Below are 24,118 nucleotides of genomic sequence, written 5' to 3' on the forward strand. Positions count from 1 at the left end.
AAAGATGCCCCTGGAGCTCTGTCCCACAGAAATGCCATGAATTTCCCAAAGCCCAAATAGCGCACGAGCCAGGTAAAAAGAAAAAAAAAAAGGCTTTTTTTGGCTAAACTTTCCTGGAAAATCGTGACCACAGGATCCTTGCCCCGTGCTCCATAGATCCCCTGAAGGAGGAATTTCCCGTGGGCTAAAGCAGCTCTCAGCAGTCAGGAGATGACCTTTGATAGGGTGCCCTAAAACTGACCTGTCCCCTCATCCCTGGCTCTTAATGCCAAGGGTCTTCCCAACCCACTTGTCCACAGGGACCAGCACTTTAATGCCATAATCATTTCATTTATTATCTTCTTTAGGCTACAAAATCTAATCCCCAAATTCAGGCAAGCATCTGTCCTCCTCATTTCCCACAAGGCACCAAATTACTGCTCAGCCCCTCTGCTACGCCCTGATCCCTTCGATCTGGTTTTCTATCAGTGTTATTATTAATCTCCTCCTCCAATCATTTTTCCTCACCATCTGTTTTCCAGCAGGACTCCCGTGCTTAGGGGAGGACCCTGAGCCCTGGGACTCCCTGGCTCTAATCCTGGCCATGGCAGCGAGGCCGTGGCCATCCCGAACGAGCCGCTCCCGTGACCTCCTTGTCTCCCAGACAGAGCCAGAGTGGAAGTGGGACAGCAGGAAAGCTGAGGTGCTGCGCTGCTGCTGGGCTCTCACGGGGAAATGAAGTGCAAGGGCCAATTAGGTCAATATTTTTAGGAAATGGGGGCAGTTCTCCTAATAGTGAGGTGGTGAAGTGTCCTGGAGAGGCTGTGGGACGCCAGGCTGGAGGTCTGGGCCTGCCGTGGGAGTGGGGCTGATCCAGGTGCTCAGGAGCAAGCCCCGTGCTGGGATTCTTTTCTGTGGGACAATGCATCTCCAGCTCTGAGCTCTTCCCTGCTCATTTCATTCTCACCACGGATGAGCTGGAGAATGGATGTTTCCCATCCATTCTGGATGCTCCTGACCCACAGGTTGTGTCTCCTCCAGCACCCTCAGGGCAGCAGCAACAGCAGCAGCCAGACATCACTGTCTTGGGACAGAGGCACATTCCCTGATCCCTGAACTGGGCTGTGCCCATGTTGTTGGGCAGAGATGTCCCAGGGTCCCCTTTCCCTGTGTCAGGACCCCCATCCAGCCTCTGGGAGCAGCTCAAGGCACGGGGACACCTTGCAGTCAATGCCCTCATTTACATGTTTCGTTTTTAGACATTTCTGAACTATGCCTATGAATTCTCTAAGAGAAACCAGGTTTTCAGCTCAGCCCTGGGTTGCACAGGTCAGGAATAAAACCTGTTCACATCCTCTGTGTTTCTGGTCTCCAGGTATTGATCGCTGTCTCCATTTTCCCCACTCTCGGCTTGATTCCTGCCACTGCCTATTTTTGGTTTATGCTTCCTGCCAGCAGATCCTTCTGGAGCTTTTCTCAGGCTCCTGCTTTGCCTCCCACCGGCACTGCAGCATCTCCAGCCCTCCCCAGGCCCTCCTGGCTGGCTCCCCATGGTCCTGGCCCCGCTCCTGCACTGTGCCCATGGAGGAGCTTTGGGAGCTTGGGCTTGGATTTGTAGTTACAGCACATGTTCATATTTTAATCCAGAGATTTCATTCACCTCCCAACCAACCCCTCTGCGTTGCTAGGATTTGTATCCCCCTCTTATTTTTAGATCGAGATATTTACTAAAAGTATAGATTTTCACCCTTCTCTCGGGCTGGCAATCACTCTGTGTGGGTAGGACTGCAAATCTGAGTTATTAAATCTTTACATATCCAGGACACCATGCAAAAGGCTTATTTGGGGTTCTGTTTGCTTGCAGGGCGTAAATAGATTCTGAGGTATCCAAATCCCTGTCCTCCACCCCATCCATTTGTTTTGCCGTGACTGTGATCTCTTTGATTTCCCAATTTTTCCCTCCCTGTGTTATTTGTTACCTGCTCAGACGAATGCAGGCTGGCAGGCTCAGAAATCAATTCAGCGCCGGAGTTTCAGTCTCAGAAGAGCTGTGTGGGGATGGCTGCCACCTTCCCGGGATGGCCGGTGACAGAAGATAAATCGCCGTGGATTTTTTGCCAACGTGCCATATTTCAAACTCATAATCAGTCCAGCATCACCCTCGGCTTCCTTCAGCATCTCCTTCCCACCCCGGGTGATTTATGGCCCCGGGTAGCGACACCAATTGTACATTTCTAATCCTCTCTTGTATAATTTCTCTTTGCTGCATTTCCTTAATTACCCTCCTTCTGACCTTCCTTTTCCTTCCTTACCCCTGCTTCCAGCTTGTTCCTGGGCTTCCTTGCCCTTGCTGGACTCCTTCACTTATTTACGGTGTGATCGTGGTTTATGAGCCCCCTCAGCCCTGGTGACACCGGGGATTTGGGGTGGCGTGTTCCTGAGGCAGGAGCAGAAGTGGGAGCAGCCCCTTGCCAGGCTGGATTTGGGCCTGGAAAAGCTCCACAGCAAAGGACGTGGGCAAGCCCTCCTTTGGGCTGTTGAAACCACCCCAACATCCCTTCCCCATGTGTAAAGGACTCTTGGTCCCAGTGCTGGCGTTTGTCACCCTTGCTGTCAGTAATTCCAACAGCGAAAGCCACGGAGACATCCTGGTTGTTCCCTGTGCAGAGGATCTGGGACAAAGCACCCCTCTGGTCCCAGTGCTGCAGGGACACAAATCCATGGCCAGGTGCCAGCTCTGGGATCCTGGAACAAGAAGGGCATAGAGGAATTCTAGAATCTCTACAGGCTGGGAAAGCCCTCCAAGTTCATTGAGACCAAATGTTCCCCCAGCACTGCCCAGGCCACCACTGACCCATGTCCCCAAGAGCCACATCCCCAAAGCTTTAAACCCCTCCAGGGACAGGGATGCCACTCTGGGCAGTGCTGGCTGGGCTGGGGCCTGAGGGCAGAGGGAAAGCACAACAGTTAACTTTAAGCAATCACTGGAACATCTTCTTCATAATTAATAAATGGGAGATGTTACTGCAGCTAATCAATAAAGTTGTTAGAGGGAATTGATCGCAGGGGGAACTCTTTTTGTGGGTACAATTTTTCACCTCTGTGGAACAAAGGGCTCCCCGGGGTGCTCTCACTGTGATGGGCACGGGGAGCCCGACCCAAAGAGCCAACGAGGGAGAGACAATTAATAAATAAATTAATTAACACCCTGAGAGCCAGCGGAGGGGCCAGGTGGCTGTGCATGTGCCACTCCTGGGGTGACCTGGGGCGCACTCTGTCTGTGCCACTTGTGCCAGCACCGAGCACGGCAGCGCTCCTGGAACGCTCATGGCAGGATGTTTTCCCAGCTCCCTCCTGGCTGGGTCAGCTTTTCCATGACAAGCCCCAGTGCCAGGCAGGAAACATCCCTCTAGCAGGGGCTTTACAAGGTGATAATGAGCACAAAAAACCCTGGGACTGACGCTCGACATTAAAGGATTTGCCTCGGGAGATGAAACTTAAAGAGCTTGTTTTGGGTTCTCTACTTGTTTGGGGGTTTTTAAGTGGTTTGTTCCTTTTCCACTGGAGAAGCCGTTTGTGCCCTGGCCTGTTTGGCTCCCGAACAATCCGATCTCAGCTGGTTCTGGCCGAGGCAGGGGCGCGGGCTCACAGCCGCTCCTGTTCTCACAGCACCTGACCCTCACACGGCGGCACAGGAAGGAACCCGGGAACGCTCCCGGGACAGGGCAGGGGCCGGGCAGGGACACCTGCGGGCCCCGGGCGGCGGTGGCTGCCCCACGGCAGGGCCCTGAGCAGGGCGGCCGCTCCTCCGCTCCCTGCTCTGCCTCCTGCTCCGGGCACGGCAGCAGGCCGGGCTGTGCAGGCAGCTCTCGGCACAGCATCCCGCTCCCCGAGGGTTCCCCTGCACCCTCTGGGGGGCCCGGGGGCAAAAACCCCTGCAGAGCTCCGGCTTTAGGGAATTTGCGTGCCGCGGGCTCCGGGCAGGCTTTGCGCTGGGAAGGAGGGAGTCCACCCAATTCCAATTCCCAATTCCCAATTCCAGGGACCCTGCCACAGCCCGGGCTGCTACAGCTGGCCTCGAACACTTCCAGGGGTAGGACATGGATCAAATCAAGGTGAATATTCTCGGCAACAAGTGCTTCATGCGCCCCAGGTAGCTGGTGCTGAGGCGCGGGGTGAAGCAGGCACAAAGCAGGATTGTCCCCGGAGCAGCAGCTGGGCTTTCCGGGCAGCCAGCGCAGCCAGTTATTGCTTGTAATTAACTCCAGCAAGCAAATCTCCTCTAAATCAATCACAGCCTGACTAATAAATAAATCTTGGCTCAATCACTACCTGTAGACTGTGTAGACAGGGTGAGTGTCTCTGATTTACCACTTCCTTGTGCTGGACTGGGGAATCACGGACTGACGGCAGGAGGAGCACCGGGACCCGAATGTGATACATTATTTAAAACTTCAGAGATAATAAAATTCTGGAGGAGACTAGCCCATTAGCTCAGCGTCCCCATTGACATTTCTCCCACTGTATTAGGCGCTGTGTTAATGATTTTATATTCCCTTCTGACTCCCCACTCATTTTTCTTTGTCTTCTTGTCATTTTAACAGGGCAGCGGGACATGTTCCACGGTGACATCCCAGCGGCTGGAGCCTCCGTGGCCCCTCGGAGCAGAGCACGCACCTTGGTTTGACTCAGCTCCTCTGGACCCCTCAGGTACCACCTCAGCATCACACGTGCCTTTGCTAATTCCGGGCCCACGTACCTTAATCTAATGACTAATTCCAGGAATCTGTCACTCCATAATGGGCTGTGCCCCCCGGGATGAGCCAGGGAGGTTGTGCCAGGTCTGGCGCTGAGACGCTGAGCAGGGAGGATCCTGTGAGATGAGAGGGAAGCTGGCTAGAATTCCCTCATTAGCTCATTAACTCACTAATTGTGGGGTATTTGTAAAACCCAGAAATGTCCTGGAAATGGAGGCAAAGGAGGGAGTCGCCCAGCCAGGAGACTCCGTGGGAGGTGGCACCTGGACCCAAACCCGTGGATCTGCTCCCACTTCACTGTCAGTGCCCTGGAGGTGCTTCCCAGGGGAAAGGAGCTGTGTGAGCCCGGCACGGGGTGAGAAACCCAGTGGAGCCGGGCGCTTTTTGCCAGCCAGGGAATGCCACGGCTCAGGTGGCGCAGGGAGGAAGAGCAGAGCAGGGGGCAGGAGCCGCTGCAAGGGACTGTGTCCCCTTCAGACAATGCAGCCTTGACTCATATATTTTTCATCCCAGTTGAGGGTACAGTGTCAGCCGATGACCTTTGTCACACCCCAGTGCTTTCTGGGATGTAAATTAGGGCCTTTTTTTCCCCCCATCTGGACAGATAAGACGGACTCTGACTCGCCCGTCTCGGAAGCCGATATTTATTGTGAGCCCACCGCTCCTCTCAGCAGGTGGACAAAGATAATACTGTCATTATGTGCTCAGAAAATGCTTTGTAAAATTTGGTAAAGTCCGCGAGATAACATCTGCCTCGAGGACTGCTCCGCTGTAAACAGGGCTTGGAAAAATAGCACCCACTGCTTCTCCCCGGGAATATCGATTTTTGGTGTTGGAAAGGGTCAAATTCAAATCGGCGGCACAAAGAGCGGCCGCAGCTCCCGCTTTTCACAAAGAACAAAGTGCTGCGGCGGCGGAGGCAGCGCAGGGCCGGGGCCGGCGCCTTTCCCACGGGAGCGGGCAGCTGCTGCCCGCGGGGACCGTCCTGTCCTGCCAGCGTCCCGCCGGGAGCCGCGGGCAGCCGGGCCGGCGGGCTGCGAGGGGCTCGGCCCCCGGAACGCCGCGGCCACACCTGGGCCTCGGGCCGGACACGGGGAGCTCCTGGGCTGCGCTGGGCTGGGCTGGGCAGGAGGGAGCTCTGCCCTGGCTGCTCCCGCACCTCACCTGGCAGCCGGCTGGTGACAGCGACATTTCGCTGCCTGGCGCCGGAGAGCCAAGCGCCTTCCCTGTCTTTCCGGGTCAGACGAGCGAGGAGCGTGGGCATCAGAGGTGCCGGAACCGCTGGCACCTGCCCTGGGCACCTCTGCAGTGTCCCAGCACCGCCCCAGCAGGGAACACATCCCAGCCAGCAGCCCAGGCACGCTTCGGGCACCCAGGTGCAGAGGCACTCGGCATTCCCGTTTCCCGCCCTGCAAATCCCAAAGCCCTGCTTGCTGCGTGTAAACCGAGCCCCTGCCTTGCAGCACCACCCCACAGCAGAGGGTCCTGGAGCACTGACAGCATGGTGTCAGCCGTGCAAATTCACCAGCCGAGTTCTTGTCCCTCAGGAATGCCTTGGATACAGCTCCTGCTCTAACGGGAAGCAAAAGCCTCGGCAGCAGAAAAGAAAATGCAGGAGTGGCACAGGCGACGGCTGCTGCTGGGAGGAAAGGGCTTTACCCAAGGAGCACGTGGCAGCTCCAAATCCCCTTCATCCTCACGGCATTATTTATTCATATTCCCCTTGTACAGACCGGGGGCTCGGACAGACGCAATCGATCCGAGAGCACAAAAAAGGAACCTGGGATGCGGGGCCAGGCTGGGAAGGGAGGGAAGGCCGGAGCGGGAGCTTGCACAGCAGGCCCTGAAAGCAGGATGTGGTGTCCAGGGAGGAACACCCCATGGGCAGGGCAGGGCATCCCCCATGGCATTGCCAGGCTGTAGGACAGCAGGGGAAGTGCCACGGGAGTGGCACCGTGGCAGCCTCCCAGGAGCGCTCGGAGGCTGGGATGTGCCACCGCCCTGGAATGTCCCACAGCTCCAGAGGGCACAAGCAAAAGAGAAAAGGAGGTTCGGGAGGGACCTTCTGGCTCTCCACAACTCCCTGACAGCAGGATGGAGCCGGGTGGGTGTCGGGCTCTGCTCCCAGGGAACAAGGAGAGCTGGAGGAGCACGTGCTGCTCCCCGAGGCAAGAACGTGGCCTTGGATCGTTTGGGCCTCCCCTCCTGGTGGGAAGCAGGCTGGGCCCTGCCCGCAGGACGGGGAGATGATGCTCTGTGGTTACACACAGGAGGGAGCTGGCATCCTGGAAGGGAAAAAGAAACTTGTTTCCCACTCAATGAAATGTAACTGGAGGCTTTGGAAAAGCCAGTGGGCTCCATTTATGGCTTTGGGATGGCAGGAGGGCAGGGCTTTGAGAACCAAATCATGCTGGAACCCATTGGGGGAGAGCTGTTTCTTCAGCACACGGACTGCTTTTGTCGTGTGAGAATTAACACACAGCACTCAAAACCCCATTTTCCAGAGCAAACTGCTCCGTGTGCTGTTTTCCAGGGATGCAGGTGAGTGGCTGGAGCAGACAGGAGGAAGGCAGGGTGACGGTGAGGACGCACTGGGGTGTGCCCCTTCCTGAGTGGTTTTGGGCCTTTAGGGCACCTGGGCACAGCAATGTGTGACAGGGACAGCTTCCCTCGCGCTGTGGGTGCGCAGCCAGGGAGCTGCTGCAGGCCATCTGCACCTCTGCTCCCGAGAGCTGTCCTGCACAGCTCCATCCTCCATCCCTGTGCCACGGCAAGGGCGGCCCTGCTTGTGTCCCAGCAAGTGCTGGGTGCTGCGAGGCCTGGCTGCATCCCTCACTCCCTGCCCGCAGCCCTGGATGGATGTGGGAACAGCAGCACCCAGAGAAGGCCCATCTTTCACCTCCGAATCCCCAGCACTGCTGCCACAGAGCCTGGAGAGGGGCTTTAAGCCGTTTCAAAATCCATCTCCCAGCTCATTATTATGCCGGGCAATTTTTCATTCATCGTGAATCTGCGGCAGCATTTTAATGTGAGAAGCTCCCTGCTCTGTTTCTCTTCCCCTGAAGAAAAATAGCTTAATTTCTGCAGTTTGATAGATTTTCCTGAGCCTTCAAAAGGTAGAGAAAGACTCTTGAAAATCGGTCGTTGAACTATCCACAGGCATTTTATAATGGCCGTAAATAGGCCTGGACTGAATAGCTCTCCAGGCATCAGCTTGAATGGTGTCCTTGACACTGTTATTATTATCCCCACGGAGAAAAAAAGGGAAAAAAGAAAGGGAAAGAAAGTCTGGGAGCCTCTCCACACTGCAGTTGGTGTGTCTCTAGGCTGGAAGAGCTAAATCCCCCCCACTGGATCTACACCCCCGGAGACATGCACTGGTTTTCACTTCCCAGAATTGTCATAAATTTCATGGAATTTCCTGCATTAAAAAAAACAAAACTATGAACTTGAGAAATTTTGCACACTCTGCAGCAAATGAAGTACAAGAAGTTTAGGGGAATTTATTTTCTGCCTTTTTGCCCCTTTGCCCATCTAAATCTGTGGTTGCTTTCCATCAGGGAATTACTCTGGTAACTTCCAAGCTGCCATGTCCCACTGCTCTTTGCTGAGGAGCAGCGTCTGACCCCCAGTTTTGGGGGGTTACTTTTCAGGGTGACCATTTACAGCACCCCAACACATCACCACGGAGCAGCTCGAGAGGTTTCCAAACGCCATCTGGACCCTTCACCACTTCATGTTCCAGCACCTCCACCAAACCTGTCCTCCTCACCTTAGATCCTGTGGGATTATGTCACCAGAAACACTGCAGAAAAGCTCGAGGTTAATCAGCAAGAACAATTTTCTCAGCTTAAATAGGGTGCTTTCATTTCTTGAAAGCCACTCTGATTTTTCCAGCCCCCTCACAAGGCAAAAATAGCGTGTCCTAGAAATGTCAGTGCTGTATGGATTTCTCCATATGGAAACGAGCACAGTGATCGGCCGTGTCTCTCCTGGAGCAGCCTCAGAGCCCTCCCCATGGGGTGATGTTCTGCCAGGGCGTGGGCTGTGCTGGAAGACACAGAATTCCAGGATGGGTTGGGTTGGAAAGGAGCTTAGAGCCCGTCCAGTGCCAGCTCTGCCATGGCAGAGACACCTCCCACTGTCCCAGGCTGCTCCAAGCCCTGTCCAGCCTGGCCTTGGGCACTGCCAGGGACCCAGGGACAGCCACAGCTGCTCTGGGCAATCCTCAAAGCCAGGAACGTGCTCCTTATTCCCTCCCCTTCCTGTGGGGGGTAAAACAGAATAAATAAATCTGTATTTTACCCCTTGGCCTGCGTTCAAACGCGGGAAACAGCTCAGCCTGGGGCTGGACACGGAGACACTGCGGGAGCAGGGGAGAGCTCGGCAGTGCTGCCTCTGCCCGCCGCTGCTTCATCCACCGCTGCATCCTCGGGGATGCCCCGGGTCCCTGTGCGTGCTCGGGATGCCCTCGGGCCCCCGGCACGTCCCCAGCAGTTCTCTGAGGCTGGTTCCCCCTCCCGGGCCCGGCAGGCTCTTGGCAGCGCAGCCGCCCTTCCCGGCACCGCGGCGCTAATTGCTCGGCTTCGTTCGGGAGCGACAGGCGCGCTCCCTCCGCGCCGCTCCCCGGGGGCTCCTCTGCCGCCTTTCCTGGAAGTGTTTCCTCCCCGGGCCCCTGCAGTTCCGCCTCAATCCATAATTGATGCCAGAGAGGGACCGGAGCTGGGGTTTGGGGTGGAACGCCGGACCACATCCTGTGGGATCCCACCCACGAGCTGCCCGCCGTGCTGGTTTGGGAGCCGTGGGATAGGATGGGGCTCGTTCGGATGGAAACCTGCCCCCCGTGAGCTCGTCACCAGGGATGAGCTTCGGCCCGAGGTGTGCAGGTGCCGTCGCCAGCGCTGGAGCCTCCCTCCCCTCCCCAAACCCAGCGGGACACGCGGCTGGCAGCCCCCGCTGTCCCAGGGAGGTGGCTCGGGACGGATTTTCAGCCCTGCCAATCTCCTGGCTTGCCGGGAAACCCAAAGTCCCCGACTCAAACTCTACATTTAATGCCCCCAGCCCACCCAGTGGTTACATAATTCCCAGCTCCGGGCTCGGTGCAGCAATGAACACTCGGAGTTTTTAAGCCCCGGGTTAATTGTCTCCCTCCTCCCCGGCAGTGCAGGAGAACAGACAGAGCAGGCACGAAATGAATCCCACAAAACCACAGCTGACAGGTTTAAAAATCTATTTTCCTGCAAGGATCTACGGGAAGGACGGGTGATTAATGAAGACTATGAAGAAAAGGTTTTATCCAGCAGATTAATTTCAACGGGTGTTTAAATCCTTAGCAGAGTTGGACAAGATGCTCCGAGGAGCAGCTGGGGGGGCTGCCTGGGCACCTTCCCAGCAGGGCACGGCATTCCGACCAGCCGTGCTCTGGATCCCAAGGCTCCATGTCCCCCCAGCAGGGGCTGCCTGTCCTTGTCTCCCGCAGGCACAGCCTTTGGCTGCGGCTGCTCCAAGCGGTTTGGGGGGAATAATGCAGTGTTTTACCGAAAAGAGGGAGTATCTGTCACCCCCCTCGTGTGTTTTCCCCTGCAGAGACAGCCAAGGAGAGCAGCAGAAGGAATCTGGTGTAGATGGAGGGTGATCATTTCCAGCCTCCATGTTCAGGAGCAATTCATTATCCAAACCTCCAGTTTGGGAGAAAAAGGTATTTAATCTTTTTTAATCCCTCAGGACTCAGACCTCTGACCTGGAACCTACAACCACCCACATCCCACGGGACAGGACACAGGCACAGAGGGCTGGTGGTTTGCAACCAGCCCTTCCCTGTATCCCAGGAAATGCTGTTCCCTATATCCCAGATAGGCTTTGCTGCCAGCTGCCTCTCCAGGTGGGCTCCAGATCCACCCTGGAAGGAGGTGACCTGCAGCCTGCCGAGTTCCTGCATGGTTTGGCTTGGAAAGGACCTTCAAGACCATCCAGTCCCAACCTCCTGCACGCTGGGATATTGGGACAGGCAGGTGTGGAGCTGGAGCTCTCACGATCTCCCATCTCACCATCTCTGCATGGTTACTCTCTATTCAGAGAATAGCTCCCAGCAGCTGCAGAGGGAATGCATAAGCTGTCCCTGGCAGGCAGTGTCAGTGGTTCTGAGTCCACGAGTCCCATTTATCCTCCTTCCCAGTCCCCCCCATCGTGTGTCTGACAGAATTCCATTAGGGAGCTGCTATCCTGTGCTGTGTCCCTGCCCATGGCAGGGGCTGGAAGTGGCTGAGCTTTACGGTCCCTTCCGGCCCAAACCACTCCAGGACCCCAGGATTCTGTACGCCCCCTCCCACAGCGGTGCTCCAGGAGCAGGTGATGGCTCTGGACAACTGAATCCTAGAGAAAATTGACACTGAAAGGAGCAATCACAGCAGCGTGGCTGCAGCCCTTCCCATTTCCCCTGGCAAACCTTCCCCCGGGACTGTGTGCGCCTGACCCTAAACCTTCCCCATTTTCCAAGCCAATGCACTTGATGGGAACTCATCTCTGCACTCCCCACGGCTTCCCTGGCATCCCCGGGGTGGGACACGGCCGCTTTCGGCTTGGCTGAATCCCTGAATCCATTTCTCAGATTGGATTGGGGCTCTGCTCCGATTTGTTCCCCTTCCTTCCAGCTCAGCAGACATCTTCACCTCTGGAACACAGGCGGCTCTGCTCTCCTCAGCAAGACAGGGATTTCCCTCAGTCTCCGTGTGGAAAGCAGACCTGTGCTGGACAAACACCCGGGAGGGCCAAGGAAACCCCTCTGGCACCCCGGGACCATCCCACTCCCCATCCTCTCCCTCCTGCCTCTGCCTCCTCCCACGAGGCCACCAGCAGCACCTTCGCTGCTTGTTCCTGGAATAAAGTGCATTTTAACCCATTTTCTGACTGAAACCATTGCTTTATAAAGAGACAAATTAAACCTTGCAAGGTGTGCAGATTCTAGCATCACTTCCAAGCTGGAAGCATCGGTTTCCTTTCACTGTGTTGTAAACGGTGAGTAGCTCTGTAGGAGTGAGTAAATGCCTGTTTAAGGTTATTTACATCAATAAATAAATATTTACCCCTTTTTAAGCATCTCCAGTCCTTGCAAACAGGTTTCCAATTTACAAAAATCAATTAAAATCTGATATTAGAATGCACCAGCCCATGGTGCTGTTCCCGGAGATGTCACTCAGCCTCCATTCCAAGCCCCACATCAGCATTCCAAAAGCTCTGCTGCTGAAAGAGCAGAAAGTTTCACCTTTTAATTTTTCATAGCGGATTAATTTTTAATTTTCAGACATCAGAGAGAGGGGGAAGTTCCCCAGGAGCCTCTCCCGCTTCAAAGTGCGCTCCAGGCAACTGCTGGATCGAGTGTCAATTTATCACGCCGGAGGCTCCGATCCAGATTTTTCCTGATTTTTTTCTTTTTTTTTTGTTCAGACAAAAGTATTAACGCTGGTGAAGTTTTCTAAAAGCTGGGAACGGGCTGGACAGAAGCAAAGCCTCTCCTGCACCCCCTCAGCTCCCACTGGAGGAGCAGAAGGGCCCTGGCTGCTCCGCTGCGGGTATTTCACTGCCCCGAGCCGGGGCTGCAGCCAGGGAACCCAGCAATGGCTCCATGCATGGCAACGCAGCCAGGGCAAAGGCAGCAGGACAAACGGCCCCAGCACACACAGAGAGCAGGAGGGGACGGCTCCAGGTGTACCCTGGGCTTCCACGGGCTGTCACTGCCCTCGAAGGAGATGGCAGCGAGCAGGGAGCTCCCCCTTTGTGTCTCCCCAGCCGTGGGGCTGTGGGGCAGCAGCAGCAGCAGCACACCCTGGCTTGGGAATTCTCCAGTGCTCCGGGATCTTTGGTGCTTGGCTGGGTGGAGGCTCCTGCGCCCAGACCCACCCTGAGGTGCCAGGTGTTAAACGTGACTCTGCTTCCCTCCCTCCCCGTGCTGCCGGAGCATCCCGGCCTTGTCACAACACATCCTCCACTTAGAGCCTGGAAGTGCTTCCCTCCTGGCTCCCAGCTATTGATTTTCCAAGGCTCTGCTCTGCCCTGCAGCTGAAAGGAGAGGAGAGGAGAGGAGAGGAGAGGAGAGGAGAGGAGAGGAGAGGAGAGGAGAGGAGAGGAGAGGAGAGGAGAGGAGAGGAGAGGAGAGGAGAGGAGAGGAGAGGAGAGGAGAGGAGAGGAGAGGAGAGGAGAGGAGAGGAGAGGAGAGGAGAGGAGAGGAGAGGAGAGGAGAGGCTTCCGCAGGCACTGGCTCCGCCCCGTCCCTCCCTGGATCCCACCTGGCACTGCCCCGCAGCCTGCAGGGAACAGAGGCTGAACACATCCACACAATTCCTGTGGGGTTCATGTTTGGACACAGAGCAGGTAATTCCTGACCTGCTCGGAGCATCCCATGGCACAGGGGCTTCCTCTGCAGGCCAATGGCTGCCATGCCCCAAAATCAGCGGACAGCCCAGACTCCAGTGCAGACACAGCACAACACAGCCCATTCACCCACTGCAGGCAATTCCTCTGGGGAACTCACCTCTGCTCAGGAGGAGCCCCGCAGAGCCGGGGGTGCTCACCTGCCCAGGGGAGAGCTGCAGAGGGACTGGGGACAAGGCAGGGAACAAGGACCCTTAACGTCCTTCCAACCCAAACCATTCCAGGATTCTGCTCTCGTTCCAAAGGCAACGGGAGAGATTTGTTAAAGAGTGGCAGATTCCTGATGACTGGGCAAAGAAGCATCAGCAGGAGGTCACTGACACCCATGCAAGCCGACACGTTTCAGTCCAGCTTTATTCCACAAGCATATTTACACCAGGAATGTCAATCCACAGAGGGCAGGGAGCGCATTTGTGGAGAAGCAGACACTGGAACCATCACACGGTGACTTCATCACCCCCCTCTCATCCAGGTGTCCCACCGTGTCCCTCGGAAGCCACGGACACCTCCACACGTGCAGGGACGAGGCCAAACAGCGTCAAGGACACGGGAAGCTCACAGCGGAACAGCGGGATCGGGAACAGCCCCTGGCACAGACCAAGCTCCCAGCAGCTTGTGCTCACCGCTCCTCCGGGCCTGAGCCTCCTGCTTTGGAACTCAGCTGTTAAACAGCACACAGATATGGGGCATCTGGGCTGCAAATCCCACCCGGGCACTACACAGATAACCCACAGCGGAATAAAACACATTTATTTTCTCTTTCGGAGCCATGTGGAAAATGAATTCCCTCATTTTTGGGCTCCAAGTACCATTTTTAGCTTAGCAGGTAGTGGCAGCCTCAGGACCGAGCTCTGCAGCCAAGGAAAAGCTGCACAAACAGAGATATTGAAATAAAAGGATTTGAGAAATTTTTTTCTCCTTCCCATGAGCAGAAACCAGAAAATTTCACACAAAATATTCCACAAAATCAGATATGTAAGAAGGAAACACAGTCACAGCGAGTGTCACACAGGAATATTCCTACTGAAGGAAATAGTTCAGTACATCCAGTGAATAATTAATTTTTTCCATAATTTTGATAATTTTTCCATTCAAAATGGCCCCCTTTGTCCTTTATTTAAATAAATACCTGCACTGGTGGCAAAAACCACCTTTCTATATAAATACTGCTTTTTTCCAAGTCTGCCATTTAACAGAATTTTTAAATTATTTATTTACACGTGGACTATCATTTTTCCTTCCAGCCTGGGCACAGCAGCACTTGCAATCCCCTCAGAAAGGAGCCTTCACCCCTTGGGATCAGCACACAGGCCACAGCCCCCAAATTCCAGCCCCGTTCCCAGGCAGGTACCTGGCTCCAGGGCAGCACCCACCAGCATTCCATGGCCACCAGGAGCGCGTCCATGTAAACACGAGCCTTTTGGTAAACACTGAGATTCTGGGAGGCTCCGAAGGGAGAAGGGTCGGGTGACATCCAGCGCGGAGGGGCCGGGCTCAGCCGGCCTCGGGACGAGCTGCTCCTGATCCCGCTCTGCCGGGGCAGAGAGGCCCCGGGGCCCTCCTCCTCCTGGATGTACGGAAAAGCTGTCAGTGCCACCAGCCGGCCAGCAAAGGTGGGGGTGAGCCCCTCAGACCCTGGCAGGGTTCCCTCAGACCCCGGCAGGGTTCTCTCAGATCCCAGCAGGATTACCTCAGACCCCGGCAGGATTCCCTCAGACCCCGGCAGGATTCCCTCAGATCCCAGCAGGGTTCCCTCAGATCCCGGTTGAGCCCCTCAGACCCCACTGATCCCCTCAGACCCCACTGAGCCCCTCAGACCCCACTGATCCCCTCAGACCCCACTGAGCCCCTCAGAGCCCACAGGACCCTCCCGGGTTGCCCCCGGGCGATGCCCGGCGCGGTTCCGGCGCCCGGCTCACCTAGACCATGAAGCGGTGCTCCTTGCCGTCGTGGGCCATGAGGATGATGTTGCGGTTGGAGGTCCAGATGAGCCGGGCCAGCCGGAGCGCGTTGTGGGAGCCGGGCGACGCCGGCTGCACCGGCGGCACCTGGTAGGTCTTGACGCAGCGCAGCTGGGGCGCGGAGTTGAGCATGCCGATGCTTCCCAGGAGAGAGGTGTTCATCTGCGGGGACAGCCTGGCTCAGCGGCTCCCGGAGCGTCAGAGCTCCCGCGTCCCAGGGACCGCCGGGAGCAGGGCTCGGGCCTGCGCCTGCGGCCCGGCAAGAGGCCGCAGTGCAGATCAGGGGATGGTTTGGGTGGGAAGGGACCTCGCAGCTCACCCAGTCCCACCCATCCACCCCCACGAGGTTCTCCAAGCCCTGCCTAAGCTGGCCTCGGACACTTCCAGGGATCTGCTGGGTTCCACTCCTGGGAAAACAGGCTGAGCACTGCTGGTGCCAGCTCCAAACTCTGAACAGAGATGCCCCAAGCCAGCCCCTCGGGACATCGCTCTCCATCCCCCCCAAAGGCACAGCAAGCCTGGGACTCCTGTCCCCAGGAACCCTGGCAGACCCCGGGGTGCTTCACTGCTGTCGCCACGTCCTGAACCCTGAGCAGTCCCTTGTCCCAGGCACCCTTCTGCCGGCTCTCCCCGGCAGCGGAGCGGTGTCAGGGGTGTAAATCACGGCACCTGGGACCGGCAGCGTGCGAGCCCCGCTGACATTTTCACAATTTAAATCATCTTGAGTAATAACCCTTTTAGGATGACTAATGTTCCTGATTTTCCTGCATTAATAATCGTGCCAAACAGGACACGGAAGGGAAAAATCACCAGCGCACGAGGTCACACTTGAGAACTACACGGAGGATGTTGGGGTTGGGAGGGATTGCAAGGATCAGCTCATTCCACGCCCCGCCATGGGCAGGGGCACCTTCCACTAGTCCAGGCTGCTGCAAGCCCAGTCCGGCTGTGCCTTTGCCCGCCCCGGGGTTTTCCCCCGCTGGAGCCGCTCAGTGTGTGAAGACAGGGACAGAACCCCAGGGCAGTTTGCTGCTGGCGCGGCACGGAGCGGCGCAGGGACGCGTCCTCACCTGCCAGAAGCACAGGTGGCTGTCCGCGTTGGAGTACGTGGCCAGGTACCGGCCGTCGGGGGCAAACGCCACGGCGGTGATGGCTCCCTTGTGGCCATGGATGGTCTGGGAACAGGGCACAGAGCAGCAATGAGGGACAGCCAGGAGCTGGCAGCCCCAAAACAAGAGCCCCCCACGGCAATGGCTCCCCAGTGAGCTCCTCTCCCACAGCAGCACCCCCAGAAAGGATCACACAGCCCAGGTCTGTATTAAATCCAAGATGCCACGTGATCTTCTCCTGAACATCCCACTCCCTGCTGGATCAGCACTGGCAAAACCCCATTAGCAGGGCTCCTGTGCCCATCCCCGGGTTATTAAAAGCCCTGCTCAGTGTGTGCACCTGGAATGAGCCTGATATATTAAGAACCCATTAAGATACGAATTTATTCCTGGTGGAAAAGGTGAGTGAGCCCCAAATCTCTCTCTTTAATGGGATCCCCACAGTTAATTAGCTGATCCCACGTTTAGCCCCATCCCACTCTTTAGCACTTAACAAGCATGGAATAGTTGTCAATAAAATATGTTTTGGTGAGACAAAGGTAGAAATCAATAGGAGCAGCACACTTGTTGCTCTTTTTACTCCTGGAATACGTTCCAAGAAGTACAAATCCTTCAGGGAATCCGGCTGCTTTGTTATTTAAAGGAAGTGCTTCTCTAATTGATGCTAATCCTTTCCAGCCAGGATTTTTGTGGTCTTAGCTTGTGTTTTCCAGGAGGAAGTGAAGCAAAGATCACTGCTGCTGTTCCAAATGCTGCAAGTTACCCCGTGCAGCTGCTCAGCTGTGTGAACACACAGTGGAAACTGGGAAAATCCGTGTGGCACCACTTTGGAAATGTCCTCACCCTGTCCCACAAGGACGGTGGGACCGAATGCAGCTGCTCCCAGCTTCCCTGTGCCCAGGGCTTTAACGGGAAGGGGACGCTCCTGGGAGCCTCCTGGCCTGCTGCACCCGCCCCCTGCGCCACAGCACACGCTCCAGCCATTCCAGCAACCCAATTCCAAGTGCAGTGCTTGGGAAAGTCTCCGCTGAACCACAGTGTTCCACGAAAGGCGACGGAGAAACCCACCCACACTGGATCAACTTTATATTCATAAATGCACCTTTTAAAGTGGTAACGCCCTCCTGGAGACACCCACGAACACCTGGTCCCCTTTGTTCGCTGGTATTTGTCATTCCCAGCTCCAGGGGCTCCTTACATGGAAGGGACAAGCCTTGCTGGGCTGGAAAGCAGCCGTGGCCCGGCAGTGCCCAGCTGGGCAGCCCTCAGCCAGTGCCAGGGAAGTGCCAGCTCCGAGCTCTGCGTGGGACACGGAGCACCCCGGGACGCCAAGGGACACTGAGGTGACTGGGTGTCACTGGGGACACCACGGGTGACTGGAACCCCTGCCTGGGTGAGCCTGGAGCCATGGACAGGAAGCCATGGGAAGGGAAAGGAGCAATGCTCCCACCTCTCAAAGAAATCCCTGCTTTGGAAGCAAAGTAATGGAAAGCTCGACTAACCCACACCGGCGTCAGCACCTCTAATCGTGTGATTTAATAAAGAAATTGATGAAAATCCCTTCCTCTGTTATTTCCATGCTTAGCAAAGACCTTTGGCCTGTGCATTTGAGGTTATACTCAGGAATTCCCTTTTCTCTGGAATTCTGGGATGTGCTTTCCAGTGACCAGGTTTCCCTGGAAAAGCAGGTGTGGATTGCAGGATAAACACCTTTAAAGCGCTGCTTTCAAGAACAGCATCTTTTACTCTGAAATTAATTAAGCCAAGCCACGATTCATTCCAAATGGAATATTAAATCCTTTTCTGCCTTCCACATAAATCAAACTGTGCCAAGGCATCCAGGACTGAAATAAAATCAGCCCTGCACAATCCAATTAATGCTCGGATTGCTGGGATTTTAATTCTGGAAGGACCCGGGACCAAACATTATTGATTCCAGCCCAGGCTTAAAAGTAGTTTTTGCTTTGAAATAAACCCAAAATAACTTATGTTTCTCTTTAATCTTCCGGTGCAAATGACCCAGGTTTTAGGTACAAAAATTACATGTATTTCTGAAATGCAGCTCTAAATATTTATGATGAATCCCAAGATTTAATCAATAAAAATGGAATATTTCAGAGTCTCTACTTATAGACCCAAACATGGTCGTAAAGGAAAAGAAGATAATTAAAGAACCTGTACTGAGGAAGTAATTGGGGGATTTTGGGCCAGACTCTGGTACTCAGCAGGAATTTACCTGGGAAAATATGAGTATTTTCCCATCATCCCAAAATCAACTGTCAGGTATCCTAAAATTCAGTTACCTGCCAGCTCTCCAGTCTGATTTTAGTGTTTAATGTGATATAAAATAGAATTTACAGCATCAGTATTTTCCTGTGTTACCGCACCTTTAAGTGCAGGATTTTTAGCTGTGTGTTAATAATCTTATGCAAAATATTAATAATTTGGTTGGAATTTAGTATTATTTTAGTGTTTAACTGGGCAAACAGAGCTTGTGCTCAACGATACCTTAATCCTGTTGCCTAATCCTTTTAATATTGTTATACATTAATCACAGTTGCAATTATTAATCCAAGGGGTTTCTTTTGGGATAAAAATTGCCACTGGTGCTTAACCAATCCTGTGTGCTTGGCTCGTGGCCGTGGGGTTTCAGGCTGGGCAAACAAAGGGCACGTTTCCAGGTGGAGCTGCTGCTCTGGAACTGTTTTCCAATTCCCTGTGAAGCATCAATTATCTTTATCAAATCCCAGATCTCATCTCAGCCCCTGATCAAGATGGAGCCCCGCTGGAGCAGGAGCCAGGGAAGAGCTGGGAGGGAAGGAAGGGATCAATAGTCATCATCGGATTGTGCTGCAGCTCAGGGGGTGCTGGGCAAGGTGCTGACGGAAGCTCCACCTTCTTTTTGGGAAGCTGCTCAAGTTTAACCTTTGCCTCACCTGAGAGCTGGGGCTCTGCTCGAGGCAGCTGAGCACATAAACCCTGGGAATGGCCGCAGGGAACAGCGAACAGCCCTGGGATGGAGCTCAGAGCCAGCGCTGCCCCGGGCTCCCGGCGGCCCCAGTGACACCCGCGGCAGGGATTGGCTGCTTCATGGCAGGAGCTCCCTGCGCTCCACGGTAAAGGTGGGATGAGACAAAACACCGGGATAAAACCACACAGGGACCCTGTGGGGCACGAGGCTCCTCCCCAGCTGTGGAGGGCACTCACATCTCCCGGGGGCTGGTCCACACGCCATCCACCTCAAAGCCTGGCAGAGCCCTGACCGCCCACCCATCCAGCCAGCAATCCCATGCATTTCAGGAGCTCAAAGAACCTGCCCACAAAGCCACTGCTGCTCCAGCTGGGAAAGCACGCCATGGATTCCATGGCAAATATTACAGCTCGTTATTTCCAAAATTATAATGGAGTTTAGCTAGTTGGTGAGGAATTCTGAGCTTCAGAATGGAATTCCTGTAATCTCTGTGGGGGAACGGGTGAGGGGGAATATGGAGGGGGAATGAGTGAGGGGGAATACGGAGGGAGAATGTATGAGGGAGAATATGGAGGAGCAACGACTGAGGGGGAATATGGAGGGGGAATGTGTGAGGGGGAATACGGAGGGGGAATATGGAGGGGGAATATGGAGGGGGAATATGGAGCAGGAATGAGTGAGGGGGAATATGGAGCAGGAATGAGTGAGGGGGAATATGGAGGAGCAGTGTGTGAGGGGGAATATGTGAGGGGGAATATGGAGGAGCAAAGACTGAGGGGGAATATGGAGGGGGAATATGGAGGGGGAATATGGAGGGGGAATATGGAGCAGGAATGAGTGAGGGGGAATATGGAGCAGGAATGAGTGAGGGGGAATATGGAGGAGCAGTGTGTGAGGGGGAATATGTGAGGGGGAATATGGAGGAGCAAAGACTGAGGGGGAATATGGAGGGGGAATATGGAGGGGGAATATGGAGCAGGGAATGAGTGAGGGGGAATACGGAGGGGAATACGGAAAGCTGGTGGTGCCGTGTGGGACAGAACCTGAGTGCAGGGCAGGGATCCTCCTTGGCATGGGGGACAAGCCTCTCTCCCAGCTGGCTCCTGGAGGGAAAAGCCCTCGCTGAGGACGAGCTGGCTTCCAGAGGCACGGAGGGAGCTCCCAGGCAGTTTATTAGGAGCGTCATGGAGACGGGTGAGAAAGCCGGAGCCACGGGCAGCGAGCGGCTCCGGGTCAATGGCTCTGCTGTGGGAATAATCAACAGCAGCCCTGGGATCTCTGGGAGCTGCCAGCAGCTGAAGGACAAATCAATAGTGGCACGGGAAGGGCACTGCCCGGCTCCAGCGAGCCACAGAGCCAACGGCGCCGTGTGCCACGTCGGGACAGCAGCAACACCCAGAGAGGGTCAATGAAGTCATTGCGGAGGAGGAGGAGAAAGAACCTGCTCGTGACATGGAGTCAGGGAAAAAACAGATTCCACGTTTGCTTTTGGAATAGCCATAACACAGTCCACTAACACAGTACATTTTACTGAGGGGAAACCCCATCCTAGATAAATGCCGATTCATTTTTTGTTAAAAAGGGGGATTTTTGATATCCATCATCCTACTGATCATTCAAAGTAATTTCTCAATCAGTTCCTACAATCACCTTTCTTAAAAAAATTAAAATTACCTGGAAGGAGAAAAACAAACCAACCCAAAATGCTTTTCAGGATCCCAAAATTCCTCACAGGTAAGGAAATTAAAAACCTGAGCTTTTCTCCAATGACACAACTTTTTCAGCTGCACCATCCTCAAGTTATTCCATGTTCTTGAGCAGCCAGAAAAATCTGCAGTTGTGAGAAATTATGTATAAAATCAGATTTGGAGGCAGGAATTTGTATCCAATAGATGGTGCTGCCCCACAGTAATTTACCTGAGAAATTTCTGTATCTCCTGAATAGCAATTTAACCTGAGAAGGACCTGTCCTAATCATCCTGGGGGCCCCTTTGGTCACCCCCACCTCTGCTTTCCACGGTTAATGTGGAAGATTATTAAGAAAAGTAAGGAACTGTGAATATTCCCCAGCACAGAGTAAATAATTCCAAATCTTTGTGGCAAGAACCCCCAGACTGAGGTTTCCCTCATGAATCCAGGGGCACCTGGTCAGTGGCAGGGATGGAGCCGGCAGGACTCGCTATCCCTAAGTCCCTCCCTGGGCTGTGGGCTATCCACAGTGCCCAGCAGCCCAGCACGCAGCAGCTGCTGCACACTCCAGCTGTGCTGCACACTCCAGCTGTGCTGCACGCTCCAGGTGTGCTGCACGCTCCAGCTGTGCTGCACGCTCCAGGTGTGCTGCACACTCCAGGTGTGCTGCACACTCCAGCTGTGCTGCACGCTCCAGGTGTGCTGCACGCTCCAGCTGTGCTGCACGCTCCAGGTGTGCTGCACACTCCAGCTGTGCTGCACACTCCAGCTGTGCTGCACACTCCAGCTCTGCTGCACGCTCCAGCTGTGCTGCACTCTCCAGCTGTGCTGCACACTCCAGCTGTGCTGCACACTCCAGCTCTGCTGCACGCTCCAGCTGTGCTGCACACTCCAGCTGTGCTGCACACTCCAGCTCTGCTGCACGCTCCAGGTGTGCTGCACGCTCCAGCTGTGCTGCATGCTCCCAGCTGTGCTGCACGTTCCCAGCTGTGTTGCACATTCCCAGCTGTGCTGCACGTTCCCAGCTGTGCTGCACACTCTAGCTGTGCTGCACACTCTAGCTGTGCTGCATGCTCCCAGCTGTGCTGCATGCTCCAGCTGTGCTGCACTCTCCAGCTGTGCTGCACGCTCCCAGCTGTGCTGCACGCTCCCAGCTGTGCTGCACCCTCCCAGGTGTGGTGTGCTGCACGCTCCCAGCTGTGCTGCACGCTCCCAGCTGTGCTGCACCCTCCCAGGTGTGGTGTGCTGCACGCTCCAGCTGTGCTGCACACTCCAGCTGTGCTGCACACTCCAGCTGTGCTGCACGCTCCAGGCGTGCTGCAGCCACGCCCAGCCCCTGCTCACCTGGCACTTGCCCGTGCGGATGTCGTAGAGCGCCACCGAGCCGTGGCGCGCTCCCACCGCGATGCGGTGGCTGCGCTCGTAGTAACTCACCATGTAGAACCTGGGGGCAGCACAAGGGGAAACAAGGTGAGGCTGGCAGGGGAGACCCACCTGGGATCGCGCTGCGCAGTCAGCTGAGGGCTGGAACTGAGAGCTGATTTAAAGATCCACTCGCTGCTGGTTTAACAACTGATGGCTGGTATGTTACCGTGGCATCTGATCAGATTTACCCACCAGATGTATTTATTTGGGAATAGTCTTTGGGATAACCACCGAGTCCCTGGACGGCCACGGCGTATCCTCCCTGCGCTGGAACACCTCAGTAAAGCTGGAAGTCAAATGGTTAAGTGCCCATCCAACACCCTGCGTGACTGAGGGCATTCCCCGTGGAAGTCAAACAGAAAGGAAGGGAAGTGGAAGGAGAAAGAAGCAAACTCATCAATTTTTGATGGGCATAAAGAAAAAGGAAGAGGGAAATTCACCATCACACACTTTCTACTCCAGTAACACCCTTGGGGTAAAGCCTGCAATAGTCCTGAACACCCAGTGCAGCCACGTGGCATTTACTGGAATTCCACCAGCTGCAAAATCCAAGGAATTTCAACACTTTGAAATCCAAGAGACTCTAAAACCTAATTGCAAATTCAAATCCTTGGGGATATCGCTGTGCCTTATCACAGGGAGAGCAGACCTGTGGAAGTGCCAGCTGCATTCCGAATTAGGCTGGAATTTTGCAGCTAGATTTTCCTCTACCAAAATCTGGCAGAAATACCTGGAATCAGTCTCAAAAAACCATATTGCTGAGCATATTTAGGGCTTCAAACAACCCATCTTTCAGACTTCTCTCCCGGTTCCTGGGGATTCCCAGTGCCATAGCAACTGCTCACACGCAGGTACGAGACACGTCCTGCACTGCAGGACGGCAGCTGGGAAGAAAAGCAGGATGAAACATGGGGAAAAACCAATAAAGAATAAAAGAGAAGGAAGAAGATCCCCAGTTTTTGTGCAGGGAAAAGGGAAAGTGCAGCTCAGCTGCAGCTTTGCACCTGGCAGGGTGCATCCCTCCCCGAGGTGTTGACTGTGCTTCCCCTCAGCCTGCTCTTCCCGCTCCTTGGATCCAAGGGTTTGGCCACACGTTCCAGTACAGCACGAGGAACTGGGATATCAAAGGGAGTAACAATGGGATGCTGTAGCAGTGCTTCCACCTGGAATCTCTCTGGAGATCCCCCCATTTGCTGCGACCTGGTGGCAATTTCCCTTGGGCTCTGCCATGCCGTCGCTGGGCGCCGGATCATTTTTACACTGGCTATAACCAGGAAATATGGCCAGCGACTGCAGAGAATTTTAAAATACTCGATGGCTATAAATACAATATAGGGAATAGGGAGATTGGCCACTAATTCCCATTTATCCTTCCCTTTATGTTTTAAGGAAAGCCACTTAAAGCATCAGGAAGGAGGAAGATCATCTCCATCAGTATCCAACCTGGCAACAGGATAATTGTTCTTTCTGTGAAACTATTCAATATTTTAATAGGTTATTAAATTAAAATGCAACGGCCGACAGGTGATTATTAGAATTTATTGGCTGGACCAGTTTAAGAGGATGACTGGGCTATTTAGCTATGTTTAAAGATACTGGAAATGCTCCCATTTTATAAATCACATTTCACTCTTTGTTGTGTCACCTAAAAGACTGTTTCACTCTTAATTAGGAAATATATCCTGCTGGTGATCCCATCATTTACTTCACAGTATTCCCAGAGGAAGAGCTCACCTGCAGATGGCTGGGAAACATTCCTGAAGACCCTTTTTCTTAACTAAAGATCCTTCCAGGCAGTAC

The 24,118-nt window shown here is 54.5% G+C and overlaps 1 protein-coding gene and 1 long non-coding RNA gene across 5 annotated transcripts in view; one reads left to right on the plus strand and one right to left on the minus strand.

Moving 5' to 3' along the window:
• Positions 1-11,614, plus strand: part of LOC128782180 (uncharacterized) — a 32,596-nt gene extending 20,982 nt beyond the window's left edge. For 3 of the 4 annotated variants that reach the window (XR_008428687.1, XR_008428688.1, XR_008428689.1), the window contains exons 4-5: positions 4,584-4,689; positions 10,323-11,614. This is a non-coding gene — a long non-coding RNA (uncharacterized LOC128782180). The remainder of the gene's footprint in view (positions 1-4,583; positions 4,690-10,322) is intronic. The other variant, XR_008428690.1, reaches the window with a different exon arrangement.
• Positions 11,615-13,499: 1,885 nt separating this feature from the next.
• WDR7 (WD repeat domain 7) overlaps positions 13,500-24,118 on the minus strand; it is a 39,402-nt gene continuing 28,783 nt past the window's right edge. The window contains exons 25-29 of the mRNA XM_053968722.1: positions 24,053-24,118; positions 22,238-22,337; positions 16,195-16,299; positions 15,083-15,286; positions 13,500-14,730 (exon numbers count right to left, since the gene is read on the minus strand). Coding sequence (XP_053824697.1) covers positions 15,083-15,286; positions 16,195-16,299; positions 22,238-22,337; positions 24,053-24,118 — 475 coding nt within the window. The 3' untranslated portion in view covers positions 13,500-14,730. The remainder of the gene's footprint in view (positions 14,731-15,082; positions 15,287-16,194; positions 16,300-22,237; positions 22,338-24,052) is intronic.

Source organism: Vidua chalybeata, chromosome Z, assembly GCF_026979565.1.
Source record: "Vidua chalybeata isolate OUT-0048 chromosome Z, bVidCha1 merged haplotype, whole genome shotgun sequence".
Classification (NCBI taxonomy): domain Eukaryota; kingdom Metazoa; phylum Chordata; class Aves; order Passeriformes; family Viduidae; genus Vidua; species Vidua chalybeata.